Source organism: Megalops cyprinoides, chromosome 24 (genome assembly GCF_013368585.1).
Source record: "Megalops cyprinoides isolate fMegCyp1 chromosome 24, fMegCyp1.pri, whole genome shotgun sequence".
NCBI classification, from domain to species: domain Eukaryota; kingdom Metazoa; phylum Chordata; class Actinopteri; order Elopiformes; family Megalopidae; genus Megalops; species Megalops cyprinoides.
The window spans coordinates 17,390,312-17,417,504 of record NC_050606.1 but is presented as its reverse complement, the minus strand read 5'-3'; the positions used below and the strand labels follow the sequence as shown (position 1 = coordinate 17,417,504).

The following is a 27,193-nucleotide window of genomic DNA, read 5'->3' as shown; positions in this document are numbered from 1 at the left end:
TTTTTATTGTTCCTTGTGATTGATACTCTTCCAGCGGCCGCAATTAATGGAGGAACGAGGCCGCGGGCCCCCACGTACCCAACACACGCTCTTCAGTCCGCGAGCGTTGCACGCTATGTAGGTCAAGCGCTTTGCACTCAAGGAGCCGGAGAAAACAATCAATTCCTGCACATTAGATTTATTCTGGCCCATTTAGCTCAGGCACGCTCAGGCGATGCCGGGGAAGCGCACGAGCGGAGGGGACCTGGCGCACTTAAACGGCCGGGGCCCGGGCGAAAATGCGGTTTCAGGGGCGAACAAAAGGGTCTCGGTAGAGTGGTAGTACCCACCGGGCTCCAAGCCCTGGGGGGAGCCGACCTGCATAGGAAGCGAGGACCTCCGTTCAGAGGAAGTAGACCGCGTAAAGTGGTGACGCGCCCACGATCCAGTGCGGGGTCTCTGGTGAGCGCTGCGCATTTGCAAGGTCTGCTTTCACGGCGCAGTTTCGCTACCTCCACAATGGGACATACCCCCCTCCCAACCCCACGCACTCCTTAATCTAAGTGATGCACTCGGAGGCCCGTCCTAATTAATGACAGGAAATTACATCAGCGGCACTTGATGGCGTGGCAATCTGATTACACGTGGATACATTTACAGACCGCCGCAATTAAGGGGAGGGGGAGACGAAGCCTCGGCGAGCGACTCTGCCGCGCACGTAACCCCCTTCCGTTTTAATTAAGGGAATGTGTTTCTTACGGCCTCACGGCGTAATAAGTTACACGGGGAAACATGGGAAGGTATGACAGCCTCTCGCCCCGCGGGTGTTTAACACAGATTAATGGGCCTGTGAGCATGGGAATGGCGCGACAAATCAGGTGAATGGAGCCGCGGTTGTAATGAAACACGGACCTGCGGAATAGGGGGCGGCGAAGCAACAGGTGGAGCGGGAATCAATCAGGTCTTACATTATTTCAAGGCGCTGTGAATATCCGCATGATCAAAGTGTGAAGGTTGCATTTGATGTGGTTAACAGGTGTACTTGGCTTGGAGTCAAACAAGGAGAACAAACCTGGTCAAGGTTGTTGACCCCCTGTGTGGACATCATAAACAGGGAAAAATAAGGGTGGGGATGGGTGGAGGAGGTGGACAGGACTGGTTTAACTAGGTTTGGTTAATTGTCTGTAAATTCTCTTCCTGAATCTACATTTGGAACTTCAATTATCTGCTTAGGAGACATCCTGATTCAGGGTAACTCCCGCAGCTGACCCTCTACACAGGCTCCATTTATACATACATACTGCAAACACGTAAACCATTCCTTTTCATGTGTATAGCTGTAGGCTGCAATAGCACTGTCGAATAACCTTTCTTTCTAACAGTTTGCATCCCTGAAAACATGAACATTCTACTATAGTAATAATATTAGCAAAAGACCTTTGGGGATGCAAAGTAAACCGTGAAAATATGATTCCCTCAAATTGCTTTTGCCCGATAGATCATTTTCCATAAATCTTCAAATAACAGCACAAAGGGTCATGCTGTTCTATCTAAGCAATCTTTCTCTCATTTGCCGTGGCACAGGGAGCCGTACACTTGGGACAAATCCTGACTGAATGGACTGTTATTTAGATTGGGGCTTTTGGTCTCCTGCCACCTGAAAGTGGCAGCATTGAGGGTGGCCGCATGGACGGATGGGTTAATGATGTGCCATTACCAGCCATCTCCAATTTGTCACGGCCGTCACTGACGGGGACAAGCATCTCAGGTGTGATTTAGGGTACCCCGCCAAGCAGGTTGAAGTTGTTTGTGAGGCCGACACGCAGTGTTCAAGGTAGAGAAATAAACGGGGGCCATTAGTTTTGGTTCGGCTTCCCTCTCACTCTTCACTCTTTAGTTACTCATCCAGTCACCCATATTCCCTCCCTTTGTGGCTGACCCGACATAGATTTCCTCTAACCTGTAATGTAACGTTTTTTTTCCACTGCTTGAATATTTCATGACTCTTGTACTCACCTTCTGTGAGACGCCCTGTTCTTAAGAGGCCTTGGTTGAGACTGTCTGTGAAACAAATTTGGGTCACACAGTAGGAAAACAAGTCTTCAGTCATGTCTCATTACTTATCTCTTTAATTCCTTAAGAAATAACAAAATGGCTGTTTACCTGGTTATTGGTTGCTCTCACTTGTAAACTTTGGGTTATTGAATGAAACTCTGCATCTCTCCACATTGCGCTACATTGCTTAAAAGAAGCTTTTGCACCTGCTCTTTTTGTTTTGTCTGTGTGGCTGAACATATTGAGAAGCGGAAGACTCGTTCTGTGTCGGAGCTGTGAGAAGTTAACTCTAGAGAATGTGGCGGTTGACAGACTCTGTTACAATTTCTGTACGAGAGCATAAGCCACTATCCACGGGGGGATGGGGGGGGCAGTGAATAACGTGAAGCTGGATCTGGAAAATGAGAAAGGGGAGATTAGGCCTGGGGACACAAATGCAAGCGCAGCCCTAATACACAGGTCAAGGTTATCATCTATGACAGAAAGCCGCACGAGCAGCACAGACTCCTGTCTGCTCAGAGATCACCGGCAGCTGAAATGCCACACGGCAGAGCCGGGAGATTAGGTTGGGTAATTGCGGGACGTGGCGGCCAGGGTGACATTTCTCAAGCCACTCCTCCATCGCTTGGCGGCGACGGCTAATCCAGGCCTGATTTCAATCTTATTGGCGGAACTCTACTGGTGTTTTTCCATTTCTCGGCCGTGATTCCTGGGGTTTCTGCAACAAGCGGCAGTGATCTGATGGCGGTCTGATTCCTGGTTCCCCTCATGTTGGAGTGGGAGTGGAAGGGTGGAAGGGAAGGGGAGGGGGAGGAGGGGGGACGGAGACGGACAGCATGTTTTGTGGGACAGTGGTAGAGCTGCTGGGTTGACCTTTGAGTGACGTCACTTCCCGGACTATAGTGCCAGAGGGTGATTTTACAGCCGGTGGACCCCCCCCTCCCCCATTTGTGTAGCCTGACAGGGTCTTCTGGTGGGCCTCATCAAAGATAAGCACATGTGTCAACTGGAGTCACTGACATTTAGATTATAGGCAGTTTTCCAACCAGACAGAGTGACAGGCTGGGCAGCTACACAACATCAGTCTTAACAAATGAATTAAAATGTTTGGACGGGTAGTGAGTGGAAACACACTCACACACAAACACACACACACACACACACACACACACACACACACACACACACACACACACACACACACACACATACACTCACAGACACACAAAACACAAGCTAACATAATGAACTGGATGAAATGCGCATGCTTGTGTGTGTGCATCCATGTATGTGTGTTTGTACATGCATAACCTCCTGTACAATCACTCTGCCCACCATGACAAAAGAGCTTCCAAAAGGCTTCCAGCATGAGAGGTGTAACAACTTTCACCATCATTTACATGCAAACCGATGGCCAAATGCTAATGAGTCCATTTCCATACATTATTACACAGCAAAATGTTTCATGCCGGTCATTTATTTGGACTGTCTTCTTCTGTTGCTCATAACTTAATGATCTAGTATGATGAGGAGGAAAATAAGACTCCAGTTACATCAAGCAGTCACTTTTTATTTCTTCTGATTTCTCTGTTAGCGTTTTATCTTGAATTTGCTTGGGAGAAGCTCTTATTCTTGGGCACAGTGAGATCTTAAATTTTACATATTTTACATTTATGCAGCTAGACATTTACTGAAACAATCTTAGGCTATGTGGCTTGCCTGAGGATGAAAGCACAATAATAAACACAATATTGTCCTAAGTGATATTTAAAAAACTGAATAATGCAGATGTCTGCTTCTTCCATGTTTAAACACTTACAAATATAACTAAGAGATTAAAGACATAATCTGGCATCTTTTGCACAAGGAACTGGGCGCAGGGTATTAGCCAACTGACCCGTCTTGGCAGTGATCTCTGGGTCCTAATTTGACAGGGACCGTTTATGATGTGACTATTGCAATGGTTCTGCATTCCCATTATGCAACTCTGGCCTGGTTCTCCTGTTATTGTTATTGCCTCTGTGTCTGATTTAGAGAACAATCAACAGGCTTTGCTCTACCCTTGTGCTTCATATTCCACAGACCTTGTGCTCTTTGGTAAGGTCCCTCCATTTGCAATCACACAATAGAAAAAAAAAAATCTTTTTGTGATTTTATTAAGCAGGAAATAGTCTTGCTGAGATTTAGAATGTCTGTTCCAAAAGAGTCGAGGCCAAGGAGAAATAGTAAAACATTTACAATTTACAATGGCACAGGACAATGAACAATAATTAAACAGTAAAAAAAGTATGAAAGTACTGCGTGACTCCCCATGAATCTCCCTGACTCTCTTTCTTTACTGGCTGAATAGCAGTCAATAGATTACGGACAAGAGTTACCCCCAATGGACAAGATATACAGCCTTTGGGGAAAAGCAGGATTGGGTTTTTGTGTGATTCTGGCTTTATCTAAAGGACAGACAGAATTTCAGTCAGCAACCCAACAAACCATGAACATTCCGCTCTTCATTATACAGTGCCCCATTGGCCCAGGCCATTCACACCTTGACAAATTTGTCCCCATCTTTGTGTATCTAACCCTGAAATGTCATGTGCCTGGTGACATTTGACTTATATCAACTTAGCCATGGAGGAAATGGCTGACCATGCATTAGTGATGGATGAATTCTTCCAATTAACCTGACAAATTGCAGTCTTTTGTTTGTGCAAAGGACTCCCCTCTTTCAGGAGATAGCTTCAGGGGTAAACATGGGAGATCTGCAGAAGTTCATGATCTTATTTTCATGTCTGGGATATTAATACATAAATGCATTTTTGTATAATATTGCAGACCTTGGGGAAGGGCACATTTGCTTAGCCTTCTGTGACTTAAGGTTGACCAATGCACTGGACTTATGGTCATCAACAGTACGGTCGTCAATAGATCCAGATATTCAACATTACGCTTAAAATTTTTCACCTGCCATTTTTTAAAACGAGCAAGGCATTCCCAGAGCTCCAACATACCAGTCTCAGTCTGTACTATGATCCAAATGGCATCGCCACAGACAGAATGCTATTGTCCCTGACTTTGCCACTCTGGGAAACAGTATTTGTCAGATGAGTAAATGTGCATTTAAATAAAGATGGTGACCAGGACCCCTCAGTCAAATGAAAAAGAACACATTGAGTGCATTGTCTCAGTTATTAATGGTGACTGCTGGGGCCCCAGTCTTTCTTTTCTCACTCAATCAAAGGACAGAAACAGCTGTAGAGTATCACAGATGTCATAACTGCACGTGTCCACTGACCAGTCCCAGCCCTCCCACAAGCAAAGAGCACTGAACATGCAGTAAATTCATCTGATCTCCCACCAGGATTTCACCCCCTTCCTCTGTCACCGCCATCGACAGCCAAAGCTCTCCCGTCAACGATATTGTAGTCAACGTCTTCCAAGAAGCCACTAGCTCTCTCTACTCAGGCATGTATTATTGTTAGAGATGTCAGTGTGGAGGAGACAGACAAAGATGAGTCATAAATCAAGATGACAGCTGCCAAAAACACCTTAGCTTAGCGCAGAACATTGGAAAAGAGGCTGCGCTGAACCCCTGACAGTTCTCTTTTGTTTGGAACTGAGTGCCACAGAAATGTTCCAGCGTGAGATCCACGCAGTGGTTCGAGGAGGTTCCTTATGTCTCCTTAAAACAGCAGAGCAAAGCCATGAACGCAAGTTTTACACAGTTTTACTCTGTTATGTCATGGTTAGGAGTTACTTTTCTCTTTTTGTATAATTTTGTATCACTGTTTTCAGGAGTTTTGTTTTCACTGTTCATTTTAACCAGATTTTTATGTCAACCCGCCCCATCACCCCACCCCTCGCAGTTGATTTGTATGATATTTTCTAATATAGGGCACAATAAACAAGCAAAAACAAAATAGATTTTTTCAAATCATATTCGTCATGTCTGAAACAAAGGCTTACCTGCATATGACATACTGTGTGAACCATGGGAAGGTGAATGCTGGTGTGTTTGTTCTCATAAAACATGAAATTAAATTAAAAATCCACCAATAAAATCATCAAAAGGAAGTATGCTGCAGCTTGCATTTCTCATTTGACATGTACATGGTCAAAGTTTTTAATTTTATATATGCATCTATGTATAAAATACAAAACTTTCTATATGCACGTGTCAAATGGAAAATGAAATACATATGTATTTCTAAAAATGTGTATTTCCCATCAAAAATAACATACAAAAAATAACAAAAACAATATTCAACACCTTTCCAGAGCTTAGTGTGAGTGAAACTCTTTGCACATCCGGTCCTGGTATTGCAGTTTCTTTGCCCTGGTCAAGCATTAATGTGTGAATCACTCACATACGCTTTGTTGGGACATGCATTTGGTCGGTGTTTTTAGCACACTTCTGCTCAAGTCTCCTCATGCCAAGTTTAATCAACATTTAATTGCATTTTAATGGGGCTATTTAAGTAACATACAAAGTTGTTCAGCCCTTTCCTGTTGTTGCATACCCAAGGTGGCGTGGGGGGGGGGGGGGGGGGGGGGCAGAGGGAAACCAGACGGAACACTTCTAAGAACAATAAAAAAAAAAATCGCATTAATGTTGTTTATCAAGGGTGACGAGGGGTGTGCATAACATCTGTGTTTAGGTAATGAGCCTATTGTAGGGTTCCCACCCTGGTCGAGGAATTAAATCTAGCCATTCAGCACCACGGACAGTTCTCTAAGCATTGCGGGTTGAGTGCTGAGTCAGTTGATGCTCACCTGAACTTCATGGTGGGAGGGGTTTAGAGTGAGCTCTTATTGCCCTGAGGCAGTCTTTGTCATCATTTAGAGAAGAATTATGGGGCTGGAGCCCGGCCTGAGTTTTTGCCTTTTGGTGAAATAATAATTTAAATAAATTAAAAAAAAAACTAATAATAATTGTTCTTTATTGCTGTTGTTCTCAGTTGAAGAGATACCTGGAGGCCCTGCAGGTAGGGATGGATGGTAGGGTCTAATGGAAAGGCATATTATGTGTGCAACTCTTTAATTTGGATTGGTTATTGCATTGGTTTGTACATCTTACCTCACTTTCTTCTTGCAGTGTTTCAGCATTATACTCAGCTGTCAGTCAAATGCAATTTGCCTCATGTTTAAAAGCCTCTGAAGTCCACTGAAACTCAGGTCTTGCCTCGGTGAGCTGTCAAGTAGATGGTGCACTGTGATCTCCGCCAAGGTAGCCTAAAATCTGAACTGGATCCCTGGCCATTTTCTCGCGCGGACTGAAACTGATCCAACATCATCTCGCCTAATTAAGATACAGCTCCTGCACTTTGCACAAACGTCTGCTTTTACACCCCGTTCACGCCCAAGTTGCCTCTCTCTCCCGAGGCTGTGAGGAGAACACATTCTGAAAGAAGACTTCTGAGCTCTCGGACATTTGGTAGTGGATATTGATGGATGCTCATTCTATCCAGTATGCGGCCAAAACCGCATCAGATAATCTCGTCAGTTTCTGCCATGGGCATGGTGGTTGAAAGCAGGGTGGGTGTCCAAGTAATGTTTCTTTTTCTTCCCCAGAGGAGTAGCACTACAAAAGAGACACTTGGCTGCCGTCTACCTCATAAGACGGGGGTGGAAAGCAGACAGCGCATCAACAGGTGGATGAATTAAAAATCGTGCTATCTAACATCATTTCAATGTCAGACAAAGAAGTCAATAAAATGAGATACAGGTGGTGCAATTAGAGGGGTCTCCCTTTGCCAACTATACACAGTGTCTTTATCTGATGGCTTCAGGGACAATGATTAGTGCTAAACTTGATGAGACCACATTCATTTGAATAAGCCAGCAGAGAAGTCGAGCCAACAAGGTCTTCTTAGTATGGATTTAGCATCTGCAGTCTACACTCAGTTTCTGCCAGCATGTATTTTTGTTAATCCAGACATCCCTGAACGGGGACTTCAGTGTGACAAACTTATAAAGGCTGGAATTACACTCAAGGCCTTATCAGCTTGTTGGAGGGAATGCTGAAGAAGCCTTTTTATGATATTCTTGCATCAAAGAGTGATACCGTGAGCAAGATTAGATGATTGGACTGCCTGTGATCTGAGTTTTCATACTAATGTTTGAGTAAATAAAAAGGAAGCTTAATTTAGATGAAAAGATTATGGACAGATATGAGTTTCAGAATACAGGAAATCCTTATTTCCATTTAATAAGAAATTGCTGTATTCATTACTAAAATACTTAAATGATTTGATTTGCTTTAATACATGCAATGTAGTATATAATATATATGTATGTATAGTTGCATAAAATCCATGTATGCACAAAATTTAATAAAGTGAAAATGATTCATATGCATATCTAAAATGTACAGTATATTTTCACATACATGAAACTCTGTTAGATTTTTCATGGCTTACTTTAATAGACTGTGGTGCCGGGAGTGATGGCAGCTGTCAGATGGTCCTGCTGCTACTCCACAGCCTGGGAGATATTCAGCACTCTGGGCAGCAGTGGCGGCCCTGCTGACAGGTGGAGGTCAATGAACCCAGGCGTTGCTGGTCGCCTTCATCGTGTCTGTTATAAAGACGTGGTCTGGAGGAGACACCATACATGGAAAGACCCTGTGAGGTCTGGCTCTCCTCAGCCCTTTAATTAGTTGGCTCACCCTGCTGCTGTTGAAAGTCTTTCTGTGGGTGTATCTTGCCCAGCCGCCACCTATCAGGGTTGCCACCTTCAGTGACAAACAGACGTTCCTTTATAGTAAAGGAAGACTCGACAAGCGCAGCCATGTTTCCTTGCCCTTGTTGTGATGCACAAGGACAGAGGCAACGGTGGCACCTGCTTGCTCCGGCTGACCTCCCAGGCGGACACGGCCCGGAGGAGTGGCGTTCACATTTACGCCACTGACTTCCCCTCTCCTCTCTCTCCCGCTCCGCCTCCCACACCCCCTCTCCCCCACACACACTTCTCCGTCTTCTTTTTTTGGCAGATGCCCCCGAGCCACCTGTCCTTCAAACTTATCAACTCGGAGCACTGCGCGAGCAGCGTAATTAAAAGTCAGCTTCGTATCTCGGGAGAGATACTGCGAGCAACATCTGAAAATTAGGCAGCAGAATAATGAGGGGACGGGGGTGGTGTGTGTGTGTGTGTGTGTGTGTGTGTGTGTGTATTTTTGGGGGGGGGGGGCTGGGGGGGAGGTACGACACGTGGGTTGGTTTTAATCAAGGGACTTTCACAGCTAATTGGAGATGAGCCGAATGGCCAGGCCAGGGGAGTCGCAGAGGCTGGCTGCTCCTCTCCCACCCCCCCGAGGCCCCCCCCCCCATGCTCGCGCCGCCACGGCCGCCTTTTTTTTTTTCTATCTTAATTGCCATATTGAGTTATGTTAATATTTTTTTCCCTCCTTTCTTTTAATGGTTTTGCAGAAGATGATTTGTACGGGCATTGTTCGCGCTCGGCCCGGGAACAACATGAGACTAATTTAGCGGGGTGCCGGTGGCTGACAGAGGGCAGTGCAGAAGCGTGGGGTTAAAGCCGATTAAGCCTAATGAGGCACCAGCGTATGGACAATAAACAAAGCCCCCGAACATAAATAACAAAGTTTTTTGCGGCTAATGAAAGGGAAATGTTTTCTCTTTTTTTCTCTCTCAAGCTTTGCACTCCTCAGACCTTCTGAGTTCCTGCCAAGCGGAGCAGCGGTGCCTAGCTCAGGTAGGCATCTGAGCCACTGCCTGGTCACAGCTGAGAGAGAAAATGAAAAGAAAAATGCTAATAGGAGGAGTGGAGTTAAATAAAACTGTGCTTCAACAGTGCATCACAACTGCACAAAATATAAACAAAAGATATACACAACTGCAAACATTAAACTTTTTTCAGGATCTGAGGGCTGGAATATTTTTGAAAATCACCACATCACCAAATCGTCATGTCATTGAATACAAACAAGCATGGCAATTCTGTTCTGGAGCAATTGCTCTGGCTACAAAAGGAGATAGATCTTGAAAGATATGAAAAAAATGTATCATTTACAGCTAAATACACTCCTAGTAAGAGATACACTCCTAGTAAGAGATACACTCCTAGCCAGAAAACACAGCAGGCTAACTAAGTCAACTGCAGTTTGACTATGCAGTCCTGTAAATTGCTCCCCTGAAATCTTCCATCTCAAAGGTTTCTACTAGCTAGGCAGCTTCAGTAAGGGTTGGTGACACCTAGGGCTGTCACTAACAAGCAGTTTGTGCAAGTTTAACAAACCGTGCATGGCATATATACTAAGAAGCCACATAGCTAAGTTCATGTCTAGCTTAAGGAGAGCAAAGACTATATGAATTGTTATTCAACATGCAAACATACTCTCAAGTAATGCACAACTCATGCACTGAAACTGCCTCAGTTTTTATGAAATGATGATATGACACACTTGCAGTGGCGAGGTCTCAAACTTTGATACCTTCATGGTAGAGTATAGTACTTTTTAGAGTCTATTAATGTATCAGAATTCTTTTCCATTAGCTAAGTGGCCTTCACTAGATATTTTTAAGGGTTATCCTGGGATATACTATATCTCTGTTCTGCTGAATATACCATTTAGCTGAAAATAAAACGAAATGGGGTAATCTCTCAGATTTAGCTAGGATCTCTTGAAAACCACCTGTAGTTTTACAACTGACTTCTAGGAAGCTTTGATTTGTCTAATGCCCTGTCCTTATGGTACCATTATGAAGCACCTAAATCATTGAGCTACAAAAGATCTCATCTGAATTCACTTATGAAGTGGACAGAAATATCACAAGCGGCGGAATGCCTGACCCATTACCACCCCATGATTTAGACAGGGATGGAAAATGGCGTTGAAAAAAGGACTTTTCACAGATTATATGGCATCTTATGGAACATTACCAGGCAGCCTGGCACCACCTGGGCTTGTAAATGGTGAGAGCAGCCTGTGGATCACCTGGCCTCAGGATGACCAAATTAACAGAGTTTATTATTATTATTATTAATAATAATAATTAATATAAAATTAATATATTAATATAATAATTATTATTTCATCCCCATGTTGTTTGACATCTTGTTGACACTGTGTCTGAGGTGAATGGGTGGATTTTTAATACAAATGTCCTAGGCTCTGCATGCCACCGTGAGTTCGTTGGCAGGGCCAGTATGGACTGAGTCACCGGGGGAGAAAACCTGTGGAATTGAAGCTCCAGGAAGCCAGCACACTGGTGAGGCTGACAGCCTGCCCACGTAATTAATGAGATTAGCCCATCCGCAGAGAATGATGGGGGACGCTGACACCAGGGGAGTGTGTGAAGTATGCTGTGCTTACATTGTATACAACGCAGACATTATTTAAAAGTTTACAAATACCCCTATCTGCTGTAGGAAGACATCATCGGTGCGCTTTGGCAATCACTTATTTTACAAATTAGGTGTGGATTAGGTGAAATTAATTTCTCTAGAAATATCCTGGACCAGTGGGTCATGTGGGGAGGTGAATCGAGAAGGGTTATAGGATTACAGGATGCATGGATACGTCTACAGTGCAGTTCACATTTAGTATGGATTAGAATTGGTTTGTACCCTTTTGAGTGGATTCAGCATGCATGAATGGCAAAGGAAAATGTTTGAATGCTTTCATATCCCATTAAACTGAGGGTGTTACCATGAGCACTGTAGTTTTTGGTATGCTATGTACGGCATCGATAACCGAAAGAGAGAAACCAATCTGGTCGCATTAGCGGGGACTCCGTTGGCGGTCGCTCCGGCTTCCTCTGCCTTTTGAGGATTGAGCCGGGGGTGGTGGCACAGTCGGGCGCCTGCCTCGGTGAGCAGGTTTTGATATCGACGGAGTTTAATTTCCCCTCGTTAAGGGCCTTCTTCCTGACTGGGCTGTCGCCGAGATTCCGTCTGACTGGGCGCCTCGGCTGATGGAAAAGTGTCCTGCCAAGGCTGTCATTCATTAGCAAACACGCAATTAGTCCTGACAAGCAAAAAAGAAAAAAAAAAAGAAAAAAGGAGCTTCTTAATGTCGCAGCCACTGGCAAGACTCACATATTCAGACTGGGAGGCGCGTCAAAAAACGGGCCGTAGGAAGCCGGCTGCTCAGAATGAGCGGCGCTTCCATTTATGAACGCAACCAGGCCTTCACACAGCAGATCGCCTGTAATTAAAACAAACAAACTAAAACTCCTCTCTCTGTCTCTCTCTCTCTCTCTCTTTCTTTTCTCTCCCTCTCCCCTTTTCTCCCCCTTCAAATTTATTCTGCCTATCGTGGAATTTATCAAAAGGCCAGGATAATGGATTCCTAGCGTCTTTCCAATTATGTATTTGTTTATGAAAATGGATTTTCGGCACCTTAATTACAAGCAAATGTCATTCTTTTGACACTGATAATTTATGTAAATGTATTTATCCTGTGCAAGTTCATTCCCATGTCTAGTTTTTGAAAACCTTCCTGCAGGCAGCTGCGCGATTGCATGCTGATTTTTAAAAGCCTTGAAGGAGGGGGGGAAAGTCTCAGAAATTTGGATATTCTGCTGCATTCTATAAACTCTATAACAGTCAATCTAGAAGGAAATCTATAAGGGCCCTCTTTTCTTCATTTGCCTGTGAAAGCTTGGCAGTGCTTTTTAGACAGAAAATATTAATACATTCAATGATTTATTCAGCAATCTTTTGACAGTGATACACTTCATTTTGGATGAGCTAAATCAGCTCTGATTTGAAAAATTCATTTTCTTTTAGTTGAAGAGTGAATTTTTCAGGGCACTTTCTATGTATTAACAGCTTGGAAATTGGGAAGGCTTCCTTTCGCCGAGCAGCCATTCATATTTTTTTCACATGCTGGCTTTCATTTCAAACGGGTGGTTGTATGAGAAAATCAACCCCATGGAAAGTGCTTAGTTGGACATTATCAATCAGTCTTTTAAGGGCCATTGATTCCATGTGTACTTGGTGCAGTACATTCAACGAAACACTTTCCCCGAGGTTCATTTCCAAATAGGTATTGACTTTTTTACAACAGTTGGAGGAAGCCACCCTAGAGTGGCGTTCCTTAGTAACTGCCTGACTGACTAACTCAGCCAAAGTAATGGCACTGCCGTGTTTTACCAGTGGATGATGAAAATGGTGGGGTTTCTTTTTCAGGGTCACAGTTCCCTTAATTGAAAAAAAAAATGATCACGAAGAAAATTATACAATATGTTAAATCAAATCTAGAGGCGACTATCATCCATTTTACTTCCTCCCCAGTTAGTTTTATTTTTTTTTCTCGGAGACGCAAAATTATATACTGTAAGAATCCAATCTGCAAAGGAAATCACGACCCCCCCCGCTGCTGATGGCAACTTGACTTGGATTTTTATGGACTTCCTGTGGCACCAGCATGATGCGACAGCAGCTAAATGTGATTACAGAGTGGCTGTGTTTGCAGTCTTATGTCTCCGGTGCAACATCCCATTATTCTGGCCGTAGTAAACAGCATGCGGTTTAGATAAAGAACAGTAACCATGGTAATCGTCCACATTTTCTGGGTGTTCTGTTAATTAATTAAGAACTGGAAATACATTTCAGGGAAATTATATCACAAACAACAGAACAGCGTTTTTGCAGAACATCGTTTGTAACCAATGCAGATGATGGCACATATCACAATAAAAAAAAGCCCAATTTCAAGTGCAAATGTGCATTAATTGCACAATGTCCTTTATCTCAGTAGCATTGGGATAATTTTACTGTTATGATTCAGATTTAATTCCTAAATACTTGATGCACAAGGGGTCTAGACTACACCTAGCAAAGTATTGCGTGATAGAAATAATCTTTCAAGTTGTAAATAGCACACTTATTATAGGTTGCAATATTAGAACTAGATATTTGCTGACTTTTTTATTTACTGGCTTACTCCCATTTCATGCAAGACAGGTAACTTAAGTAATGTAATGAAATTAATGTTGCATATTTTTCTTTCTTTTTCTGTACATTTTGGGTTAAGTGCTAAAAATAATACCTCATCCTGGAGGATTTTTTGTTTGTAGTTAAAATGCAACAGTGACAGTGAAATACTGTCATCCTAAGAAGAAATTTAATTGCAACAATAATTGATCTTTGTCAGGTGACACAGTTTCACCTCAATACAATAACATGAGCAACTCACGTGATATAATTCCAGTCATTAGGTGTAAATTGATCAATGCCAATTAGCTCAAAATTAAAATCTGTAATAACCCACATTACCGTCAGTGAATCAATTAAGAAATGAATGAAATCATCAAGTGACATAGAATACATATATTACCATATAACATTAGATACAAAATATGCAATTAGCCTAGTTTTTCTTCACGTATGTGATGTTGGTAATTTAAGACACCCATTGATAAAACATTAAACACACCAATTCACAGCAACTTGCTTCTCAAAAGCAGAATACAAATGTTTCCATTCCTCTGTGGGCATGTAACCTGTTCATTTCCAAATGATCCTATGGTAATATGATGTGAAGGACCTGAAAAAAATATGCAGCAACATGATAGCTTTAGTTTTTTCCTGTTATTCCTCCAACGGTCATAAATCCTGTGAGACAGATTGATGTCTAACCAACAGAGATCCACATGGACCTCTTATTATTTAGATAACATTAGGTGTGTGTGTGTGTGTGTGATGTTATTTCCATTGATTTTACTCTTGAAGGAGGGTTGTATGTATTACATATAAAGGTAAATGAGTTAATAATATATTTTAATATTTAAAATGTGGATTTTTTATCACATTCATTGGATGTTGATTCTGATTATCACAAATGGCATGTGTCTTTCTTTGCATCCTGCCTTATGTTTTTTTTTTTTCCTCACAGATGTCTTCTCATCTATCAAATTCTTGAATTCTTATGTTTCTTTATATTCTCCTGTCAACTCCAGACTGTCCAATTTCCAGTAATTATTCCAGTGCCTTATTTGAAGTGGCAGCCCTAACCCTGATATGGTGGTGAGTGTTATTCTTCTTAACTAAAGTGGATTCTGGGATTCTTACACAGAGGGGTGTAAACCATGAATGACCCATGAATGGCCCCACAGCAAGACTGCGTCAAAGATCTTACACTCTTCCAAAGATAGGGAGAGCTGAGATACCGCTACCGCTAACATTTATGCCGGTTCAAATGAAACAAAAAGTGTGGTCTACAACAGCACTGTCCGTAAACTCCTGGAATCCTCACAAACCCCCATAACTCACTGACAAGGACATCAAAATGCCAGCCATCACAATTTGTAACCATGAGCATTGATGGACGACGTGCAAGTCCATCTGGAATGAGGGCCTCAGACGCTGTCGCGGTAATGAATCCGACAGATGCTTTGCATATTTGAAATGTTATTAAAACATGGAGACGGCGGGGGAGGCTGCCTCTAACAGCAACAGTGCGATTCTATGCAATAAACAAAGCTAATGAATATGTACAAAAATGCAGGCCTATGGACACGGTTTCAATAGATCACACACTGGAAACGTGCAAGACCATTATAACATTAGAATTTTAAATAACGGTAGAGTGATTTTCATTTTGTTCGTATGTTCAGATGTTGTGAATGCTAAGGGTTAATTAATACAATTAGCATTTCCCCAGTGACCGCTGTCTGCGTTGTTGTTTTGCGTATGAAGGTGGACGCATTTGGGAAAAAAAAAAAAAAAAGTCTTTCCTCATTGAGCAAACTTCCAGGCAGGAAAGTTCAGGGGCCTTTCAGCCACGGGAACATATCTATATTCCTGTGTGCTGCGTTACCTTATTAATTATTCATGACTACATTGTGATTAACATACCTCATCAGGGACCGAGACAGTGGCAGTAGTGTCATTACCTCCATCAGAGAGCTCTACACATGAAATTAGTGGGGTGTTTTTTTGTGTCTAATTAATGACAGTATGAGACTGAGCTAGCCTGTCCGATTATGATAAGGTCACAGGGCCATTAGTAGGAGGAGATGCAGGAAACATGGCCCCGCAACCCACAATAATTATGGAACTGCTTGTAAACCCCCCCGCCCGCCCCCCAACCCTTCCCTCCATAGGCCTCCATAGGAAGAGGTTATGTTATTCCCGTAGGAACCATGGCCATTTTTAATCAGAAAATTAAATAAAGAACGAAAAAGAGCTCATTAGAATTTGCGACTTCAAACACTAACACTGAGCTTTGAAGACTCTGGCTTGTACAGGATCCAAATTAAAGAGGCGCGCGTGCCCCACGTGTGTGCATATGTGTGTGTGCGAGCATGTGTGTATGTCGTTTTTAATTACTCCTGAAATAACTTATTGTACTATTCAGGTGAAGTATGTCTCAGAGAGACTTTACAAGAGAGATAATATCATTCCTCTCTCAGCTCCTCTGACTGCAGGCATCCTCACAGCCCCAACACTGATGTAAAGATCTGAAAACAGCTGTACATAAAACTGGACAAGCACCATGACAAAAATCACTAAACGCAAATTATTATGAAGCAGGTAAGTTAGAAGTTATTTAATGTGTTATTCTCATTTCAATAGGTGTAATTCAGGCCAAGAACTTTGCCAAAGAAAAGAAGAGAAAAAAGACAACAAAATTAAGTCTACTGATCAATAACGTCAACTGCTAATTGACGATAAATAAGATACTGTTGGCAAACAATACAATTTGGATTAATGAACTTTTACCTCTGCACATCAGCTGACTTTTGGTAAGTGTGCTGGTGTTAAATTGCTGCTGTGCACACCCAGCCAACCCCCCCACACCGCACAACCCACCCTCTCCCCCATACCCCAAACCAATCCTTACCGGCAATTGCAAAATACTTTGTGATCTTTAATTGGGGGTGAAAGAGTACGATTCATAGATCCATTCATTCATTATTTTGAACGAGACAGGAAAGCATTAGCCAGAAATATCTTTTCTACATTTAACAAACGCAACTGATGCAATCCGAGCCAAGTCGCTTCCCCAAGCAACTGAGTTCCTCAGAACAAAATGCCGCGGCCCCGATCCGACAACTCCCCCTCCTCCCGCACCCGCCGCCTCTGCTCTTTTTCTCCTCGGGTGTAATCATCAGCTTTGTGTAGCGGGAAGACAGCAGAGTGCTCACCTTGGCCCTGTCCCCCTCACCGTCCCCACCGTCGCCATGCTGCAGGGGCTGGTTCATTAGAATGGTGATTACGGATGAGCCTGTGATACAGCCGAGGCGGCGTAATGAACCCCCCCCCCAGAAGGGGAAGCTGGCCTGGTCCGGGCGACCCTCACCGCCACTCGCCTGCAATGTTAATCAGTGCCAATCACGTTGGTTGCTAATATCCCCACGACCCCTCATTACGCCGTCTTACCGCTGTCATTTACGCATTTCCTCACTCTAACGGCCAGTTGTTCTGCACTGTAAGGGAAGTCTGGCAACCTGAGAAAAAAAAATACTAGGAAAATTCTTATTTTTACCACAGTACTGAAAATTACCTGATAATTATTTTCTCACTCCGGTTTTAAGTCTTTTAATGTTATGTCTGGTGATATTCTAAATGCCATTCTGGTTAAATGTTTCCTTAAAAATAAAATATTCTCTGTCGCATTGAAAAACATAATGAACTGTTTATACTGTAGATGTTCATACTTCACGCCTCGTGGCTGCATAACCAATACCTTCAGGAAAATTTGTGCACTTCATGAATGGTATAATTTTGTACAGCTGTTCTGACAGCTCTCTTTGAATGCAACCAAAATTAAAGTTGGGAAAGCATACTGGAAAAAAATCAGAAACAATTATACACAAATTATTGCAATTTTGTATCATTTATGGCACAGCAGACAATTCATTTGCCAAAACATTTAATCAGTTTAGTCACTTGTTGAATATAGAACCCTATACGAAAATCATATATTAACAATATATATTTGAATTCTTTAAAATAGATTTAAGATAAGTAAATTATTGATATTTTGGTATATTGAAATATATATCTGATTTGCATTAAAATATTTTAATTGTATTTTCAAAATCTTTGGTTGAACATAGAATGGGAGTTACCTATTTTATACCCCAGGTAAGGCCTCCAGATACCTCTCTACAGTTCCAGACTTGCAAACGCTTACTATACATGCTATTATGTACTGGAGAATGGAGCTTTGGGGGTGTTTTCAAAGAGTTTCTATATAGACATACCAAAAACACTAAGTCAATGGCCTTCACTAAACTGATTTATGAATGCTTGGGATGTCCAACCAAACACTTTACCCTGGGTTATTTTCTCATTGGACCACTGTAATTATTTTAGACATCATGGGATTGGTCACTGCTGTTGTGCCCACTGCTGTTTGCTCAAAAATCTGGAACATCTGTATAAATGTATGAATGGATACTAAGTATTTTGAGCTGCGTAAGGACATTTGTTAAACAAATGAATAATTACAATAAAAAAGAAAAAGATATCCAGACTTCTTGTTTATTTATTTCCTGTCACAATTAATATATTCATCTAAACCATTACCAGCCTTCTGCAACAACAGACATTTACTCTAATATTTCACCAACATCATATATGCTGCATTATGCATCACTGAGCTCCTATGAAGCATTTGAGTTTAGGCCCTACAAGGTTTACAGATGGACCCAGTTGCACTGAAATAGCATAGCACTAATCATGGCGCTAGGTTACTGAGAGAGGTCTGACAGAATTTCTATTAGGCTGCGACACTTACATTGTTGATTAATGAAATCCCAATTAAGCAAACCCGATGGGGAGGTCTTCGGTTCACTCATCTACATGCATGTGTGGGGATAAACAGATATGGCCATTTGATCCGTCAAAGAATAAACACGCCATCTTCAGAGAGGCGCTCGCTGCAGTTATGTATCAGCTTGTCAACAGGGTTTAAAGATTTGATGTAAATGCCTAACCAGGATACACCAAACATGTACAGCGTGTACAAGTGTTCTATGAAGCCTTCGCCTTGCCGCTTATCCCCCCCCCCCCCCTCCCCGGCCTTGAATTTCACTGCGAACCCTAATACTGTTGTTTCCCTGACATGAAGTTGCCAGAGCGCAAGGCTCTCAGGCTTGGAGGCCATTAGAGAGGGGGCTCTGTCAGGAGGTGGCTATGGTGCGGAAGATGGGGGCCCCGCGGTTGTTTTTGCGGAGCGCATCTCGGGGGAGGCTGGAGCAGAATGTGAAGGGCATGTGGAGCGGAAGTCTTTTCCTCGTTTGGGGGAGGGGAGTTTAAAGAACACCGGGGGGCGGGTGAGCGCCCCTCTGCAGAGAATATCAGGGCTATCTGCGAAACAAACAGCACCTGCACCTGTATTATTCACAGCGACTGCTTTTATAGGCAGCCAGAGGTCGCTTTACGGATTCAGACAAGTGATGCTTGATCTTAAATCCATTTTTCCTTGACATTTTCAGAGGATAAATGCTGGGTCTACTTCGGACATATAAGTGTACAACTCAAGCTGAGCTGTTCATCGCAAGATCATGTGATTATGGGTGTCCGTTTTCGCAAGTGTTGGTCCCCAGTGATGAGAAGAACGATAGGAGCTGTGTTTGTGTACGGGGCTGCGAGGATGAGAAAAAGCATTAAGTGCGTGTATGCAAACAGTCGCACGACGTTATGGCCAGATTAGTTTGGGCCACATCGGCCTATCAAACGAACACGCTCCCACAAAAAGGTGTTGTTTCTTGCTAACACAGACGTGGATAAAATGGGTCGGGGAATTGAAATCAAAGCGGAGGCCTGCCGCGCTCGCCGGGTGAATGTTCCTCGCTAATTGCTGAAGCTGGTGAGAACCTGTCTCCCGCTGTTTAATTTGCAATAAAAGGCAGGGACTTTGGAGACCACAGGTTTTCTGCATTGGAAAAAATAAAACAGAAATTGGTGATATTTTTACCGTATATCACTTTTTTTTGCAATGTGTTACCATGGAGGAGTAGAGCAGATTTAATTAGTCAGCCCTAGTTGCCATTTCTTGGCAGAGACAGAGAGATCTTCATTACATGGAGCAGCAACAGAGGCACTGTTGCAGACAGTTAGCAAAACTCAGATCGGTTGTTCTATCTTCTCTTGGACCAGCTGTGTGATCAGTTCAGGCAACAGTGTTTGTCCTGTTTAATATCTGGGTAACCTTTTGCTAATTCTGGAGGTCAATATGGAATGGGATGTGTTATATGATGTTATATGTTGATCCGGAACGCAGCTGCCTAATCAAGAATGCAGCGGCATGACTTGTCTACAACCTCCCTAAACGTAGTCAAGTTACTCCCCTCTTCACCTCACTTCACTGGTTCAAGTTCAAACCCTGGGTGCTAACATACAGCCAATTCATACCTACAACTGCTCTTCAAACCCTGTGTTCCTGCAAGATCGCTGCGCTCTGTATCTAGAGGGCAACTGACTGCCCTGACTCGATGGGGTCACTCTTTTCATACACAATCCCTGTCTGTACTGGTCCCTCAGTGGTGGAATGAAGTCCCCACGGAGGTTAGGACAGCAGAATCACTAGCCATCTTCTGAAGACCCACTTCTTCAGACTGCATCTCAGTTTCACCTCAATCCCCACCCCCTAACACCTGCTACCTCTTGTATTTGATGTTTATTTTACGTGTAGCGATGTATGTTGGAGTCTGTGTTTTAGTGACTGATGTAGTGTACTTGGCTTCCGTTGCCAAGTCATGTCGCCCAAGTTAACTTTTGGTTGGTCTTGAAAGGTGTTATGCTCACACTCACTGGTCTGTGAGTGTTGCTAGATTGGTCTGACACTGTTTCTCATTTAAATTGAATGGATACACTTATGTTCTATTGTACTGGAAATCGCTCTGGATAACAGCGTCTGCTAAATGCATGTAATGTAATGTAATGTAACAGATAATTACTGGAATAGCTGTTTACTTCTGGTATTCTTGCATGATGGTAGTTTCTTTTGTCCCCACTCATGGGGACTCAAGGAAGGGGTGTCATGATTCCAGGAACTGTTTGACATCAAAAGCATCTCCTTATGGATTTATAAGGTTTTATTGCTCACCACACACATGCTGGAATCAGAAACACCTGCCCCAAGTAAAACTAGTGTTACATCTATTCAGAAAGTTGAATGGTCTGATTCATGCCAAGTGGTCCTTATTATTGTGGAATTACTGTAAACACACATAATATGTACCACATACTTTGTAATTGCTACATCAAATAAAATTTTGTTGCAATTTTGTCATAATTGATATGTGGGTGGTTGTGTGGAGTAACTGCTACCATTGTTAGGAAAGCATGAGGCTGAGATCACAGGTGGGTTGATGCTTCTCTGCCCCTTTGAGCAAGACACTTCCCCCTGAATCACTTCTATTAATATCCAGCCCCAAACAAATGATCGAACCTCAAAGGTGAGCTCCGCAGTGTGTCCTGAACACGAGTGTCCACCGAGCGAGTAATTAATATTGGTGGTTTGTACCGCGCCAAACAGCCCGACTGATATCTGCACTGCGTGATCCCTGCTGCCGCGCTCGCATTTGCAATTCTGTCCCTCGCTCCGGGGTCTCGCCGGAGAAATCAGGAGAGCCGGACGGTCTTTATCATCGCTGTCGAGCCGTCCTCCGCTTCCCCGCTCCCTCTTGTCGGGTTCAAGTGTCACAGCTTTGTTAAAGGGCATGTCAGGAGCTGGCTCGTGCTCAGCATTTCCTTATAACTGCAGGGAACAAGGGACGACCGCAGGAAGAAAAGGAGAGGGAATTCATTTAGCCAGATTCATTTTCAGCTGCAGAAAATCTGGGAGGATTTTGTGGATAAATCCTGGTTGATCTTTTTTTTCTCTCGCTCTCTCAAGCAATAATCTGATTAAATGGAAGTTAATGTCTTCTCGCTAATTATGATAATTCAAGAAAACCAGTGGCCGTTGAACTCTTTGTCTGAGACACGGATTTTAAAAATCTGTTCACAGCTCTGCTTAGATTATCTTATTGTGATGCTTTCCGAAGGGGTTTCAACAATAACTTTTACTCCTGCATGTTTGAAATGCAGGGTTGGACTACGTAATTAGAACTAACTGGGGACATCTGATCGTCACATAAAAATAAATGAGTCTGAATATGAATGTAGTTGCTAAGAAGCAGGGCTGGGCTCAGTATGGAAACAGAGGCCTCAAAGTTCTCAATGTGCTGAACACAAACAAGCCGGACTGGGAATAGTCCGTCCTAAGACCTAGTTCCATTTTTACTCTTTAGATCACAGTCTACTGGAAATGTTTTCACTTTTTCTGGTTATACTTTAATTGCACATGTAATAAACAGGTTACTACTTTTGAGTATAAGTATACATGGTATATGAGTGACCCCTGACCTTGGAAATACAAGATTTCAGCCTAGGAAAATGTAACAGGCAGGATCAGCTATGAATCCCCATTGTGCTGTGCATCAGTGTACTTCAACCAAATTGACCTGCCACTAAAATCTGTTGCCAAATTTACCACGGTTTGATGAGTATGTGATTTGAAAAGGTCTAACCTACTGCTTTTCGAATGAGCTCAGATTATACTAGAGTGGTTTTCCTAGAGTGACCTGGAAACACAGCATCCAGATGCAAAATCTCTCCATTCAGACCGCTTAGTGAATTAGTCCAATTAGGTTCTGTTAGTGGGGCTTACTGGGCAGGTTGGCTCGTTTGGCCCATATTGCTCTAATTAGCCCAATTACAGCCAATGGGATGCATTTGCAGGTAGGTGGCAAAATCGCTGAAGGATGGGTTTTGCAAAATCCCCCGCAGAAAAGGCAGTGGACACACTGAGAGGCGAAAACTCTGTTAGAGAGAAACATCTCACGGAGGCCGACTTTGCGGGATCCCTGTGTCAGTGAGGCTAGCTTTACCAACACAATGAATATTACATCAGCATTAATACGCTTCTTTTTAGCTCAAGGCCAGACTACCACGCGGTGCTCTCTTCTGAGTTTTTGAGAACTTTGCAAGCATTAATGAATAATTTCGCTCTGAGTGTGATTTTAACGGCATTCTATTAATTATTGCTTAAAGTGTAAGCTGTAAATCTTCCTCTTGGAATCTGATGAGAGAGGCCATTCATGATTTAGGCAGGAGAAATCCCATTACTATGCAGATTATGCCATTCAGTCATTTGTGAAAATATCTCTGTTTAATTACACATTTCACTACAGCAATACAACGTCAACAACAGCCACCATAATAATAATAATAATAATAATAAGAAGAAGAAGAAGAAGAAGAAGAAGAAAGAGAGGCAGAAGAAGAGGAAGTCAATGAATACATAGTTTGTGGTGCTGCAATCATAGTTCTTTCATGCTTCTTTTAAAACTGTGCACCTAACAGTCGATTATCTCGAAACCGCACGGCCAATCCCAGAGCGCATAAAGGAAACGCTTTCAAAAGGGAGCTCTCACTTTGACACCCCTATTCATATGCTCCAATGACCAAAAGTGACTTTGCACAAAGGGGACGCGTGTCTACATGACACGGACTAATTAAATCTTTCTCTCGCAGCCGCTGATGGAGTGCACAGTACATTGATTCCTGCCCACCGCAATTACGCAGGGAGGAAGGGAGCCTGGCAGAGTTTCGTGTGCCGGGCCACCCTGGCGAAGCTCCCCAGCTGCTCCGTCACGCTGAATGAGAAAAAAAAACAGCGATGGAGGAGAGGCATTAACTCCATGGCGAAACTGTGAGTCTGGGCTGCCAAGGACCGATTGCGAAAATAAGGAAGATTTGCGGTCAGAGGGGGATACTGGGAAAAAAAAAATAAACTCCAAGATGCAGTTGAATGGGATTTCTTCTTTTTTTTTTTCTCTGAGGCGAAGGACAATGGGACAGAGAAACTCTGGTGATGTTGCGGGCGTCAGCAAGTGACACGGAACGGGCTGTGAGGAAGGTCTGGATTAGAGGCGGATCACTGCCGGGACGCCTTATCGCCGTGTCACATTCTCCCCGGCGACCTTGGGGACCCGGCGAGGAACGCGATGTCCCCGGCAAAGTTTCAGATTGTCAATTCCTTATTACGAGTCTTGGAGTTCAATTAAATTTCTGATTGGCCTGTGTCTTAAACGGCTCTTGTTTATTGGCCAGAGAGGTGCCACTGGCACAGAGCGCCTCTTGATGCTTTAACACGACTTTGTCTCTGAACACAGGTGGAGGGCGGGAATTTTTGGTAAAGAGTATAATGCAATCTCCATTTTGGAGCAGGAACCTATGACCCTATGCCTATGGAATCCCACACATCTCTTCAGCTGTATGTAAGGGTTGGCATGGACAACAGGCACAGAGGAGAGTCTGAAAAAGCCTTCTGTGGTGGCAGTGGATTTTGGAGCGCATGATTCTAGGGTTCAGGCTAAAATCCTCTGAACCCAGATCAGTCCTTAATCTGCTGGCTCTTGGATTTTGGTCAAAAATGCAGACCTGGATGTCAACTTCAACGTGTCAAGAATGTGGCTCAGAAAAAGACTTTCCTCCAACCATGCATGTGTTTGTCACAAGTCAATCTCCTATAATAGGAAGTGCCTGTGCTACTGGTGACTCCCCCATTACTGTACAGTGTTATTGTGCATTCTTAAGATTACTGTAGTGGATTAACTACACAATGTTTGTTTGGTCTGCCCACAGTGTCCTTCATGTAGACATCCTTCACAATGACATATGTTGATCTGTCAGTCAGTAAAATGTTACAAGTGGTACATAGATGTTACATAAGACTCCAGGACATGCACTTCTTCAAACATTTCAGTTCTAATATCTTCAGGTATAATATTTATTATTCACACTAATTGCCCTCATTCCATTGTATGACGTATCTTCAGAATTAAACACACAGAGGCAAATGAGTTGTGTGGTGCACTAGCATGGGGTCCAGACTCAATATACAGCGTTTCTTTTTTTCTGTGTTATGAACCTAAACGTTATGGCTAAGTTATTGTATTTGTTCGTGTGCAACAACCTCTCCTGAATTCTGGTGACCCCTGAGCTGACCGTCACGTGGGGAATGAAAGAAGCAGTGCTTGCTTAAATTCGTGAGGGCCGAGTTTAGGGTGGGGTGCATGGCGTTCGGATTCTGTCCACGGCCGGAGCTTGCAGCCCGTAGCGCCGCACTGCTGTTACTAATTCAGGTTCTGTAGACTTCTTCAGAGACGGCTGGCATCATCTCGGAAGGGAATCATTGCCTCTTCCTTTCGCAGGACTGATTCTCTCTGTGCCAATGGGGATTATTCAATTATACAAATAGATGTGCGTTAATTGTGTCTAACTGAGATGGCTGCAGGACCCAAACTAATAACACGTCATTACCCATCTCCCTTGCTCTCGCCTTGATTTTAATGATCTCATTAAGATTCCCTTTTTATTCTGCTCTAATCACTCTCTATTATTTATGTATTATTAGCACATTATTTCTTTTGCTAATTCTCAGCTGTGGGTTTCAGATTGCCATAGTGACCACAAATACCTGAAAATATTGCAGGTGCAGTGAGAGGCTAAAGCAGAGGCCAGAAATGCTTAAACCCATACCAAAAATCTTGTCTAGACAACGGCGAGAAAGACAAATGCATTGTTTTTCCTCTGTGTGCACATCAGTTTGCAGTATCAATGCATGTATCAGTCATGTCCATAAAGCTTTGAATGCATGTGACAGTCCAGCAGTCACTGATACTGAAGGTAAGGGTGTGATGAAGGAGATCAGGGTACAGAATCATTGGGTAAAGTACAGGATCTAACTGGGTACAGTATGTACAGGGTAATTTTGTGGGGTACAATACGCACAGTGTAGTCTCTAAGGTATGTACAGTCATGTCTATGTTTCATGAGGGTATGGTACCTAGTCTCTACTCTGTAGTCAGTGAATATTGTGCATTCCCCAGGGCCTCTGCTTTTCTCTCCTGTTTTATTGTGTTGTCAAAAAATGCTGAGCTACAATCTTGGGGGGAATGAAAATGTACTTGGCTCTTCCTATGTTATCTGTTTTACGGAGGAATTCCTAAACAGCTCCTAAGTTAATGAAAAAAAAAAAATACTTACAGAAATTAACGGAAAAAAAAAAGACTCAAGAATTGGCATTCAGTGCTTTGAACAGAAAACACTGAAAAGGCTGTTTTGAGGAATGCTATTTGCTCACCTCACCATTCCTTTTGTGCGGAGGTCTTTTCAATAAAAATCAATGGATTCTGTGTACAAAACTCTGCCTTTCACCAAAAACCGCTTTGGATGGTATTCATGCAATGGACAGACAGGAGAGCGCATCTGTTGAAGTCAAGGATGTCTACATGCATAAGTAACGCCTGTATGTATATTATATCACATTACTGGTATTGGTATTTAACAGCTGCTGTTACGCAGAGAGACTTGCATAGGTTACAATTTTTAGATATTATCCAGTTAAATAGCTGGATATTTACTGAAGCAATTCTGGATTAAGTACCAGGCCCAAGGGTACAGACACAGTGCCCTGGCAAGGAATCGAACCAGGAACCTTTCAGTTTTGAGCCCTACCCCTTACCACTATGCTAAACTGTTGCCCTGGCATCCACTCACCCATCCATCTGTCTATCTTGCTTTTGTAGATTAATGTGTGTGACCACACATCATTGACATAAAATCATCAGCTGTATGAAAAAAATCTGCTATCAGCACATAACAAAATACAGCTGTAGTGGGGTACCCCCAGCCCCAATGTAAGGCCATTATCCCTGATGCATCCGGGGTGTCAGAATTTGAAATTTAAACTCAGCCAGAGCTTCCTGTCACCGTGTTGTGACAGGAAGGGGCTAAATCCCAACCGCAAATGAAAGCTAACTGCGGGTTGGCGTTAGGAGGGAGGAGGGGGTAGGGGAGAGAGACATGCCGTATCGCTTTGTCATTCCCCGGGAGATGTTTGTAGACATCAGCAAAAAAAAAAAAAGACAAACGCCGCGTGGCCAGACCTGTCACATCTCCTCAGTGCCACAGGAAGTGAGCTCGCTCCCACGGGGGACAGCGCATAAACACGGAGATGAGCCGTGGCCTTCCCGGGACGAACCCCGCAGACAGGCGCACGCATGGAATCAAAATATTAGCCTTTCTGCAACTGCCAAGCCCGGCTGCTTGCAGTTTTTTTTTTTCCCAATGGCATTTTGTGCTTGGTTGCGTTCCTTTTTGCACGGCCTCTGTCCTTCGCTAACAGAAAGCA

At 43.1% G+C, this 27,193-nt stretch overlaps 1 protein-coding gene across 1 annotated transcript in view; it reads right to left on the bottom strand.

Moving 5' to 3' along the window:
• Nucleotides 1-207: 207 nt before the first annotated feature.
• The window catches only part of LOC118771572 (cell surface A33 antigen-like), a 121,435-nt gene continuing 94,449 nt past the window's right edge, over nt 208-27,193 (bottom strand). Inside the window, exon 5 of the mRNA XM_036519578.1 lies at nt 208-357. Coding sequence (XP_036375471.1) covers nt 208-357 — 150 coding nt within the window. The remainder of the gene's footprint in view (nt 358-27,193) is intronic.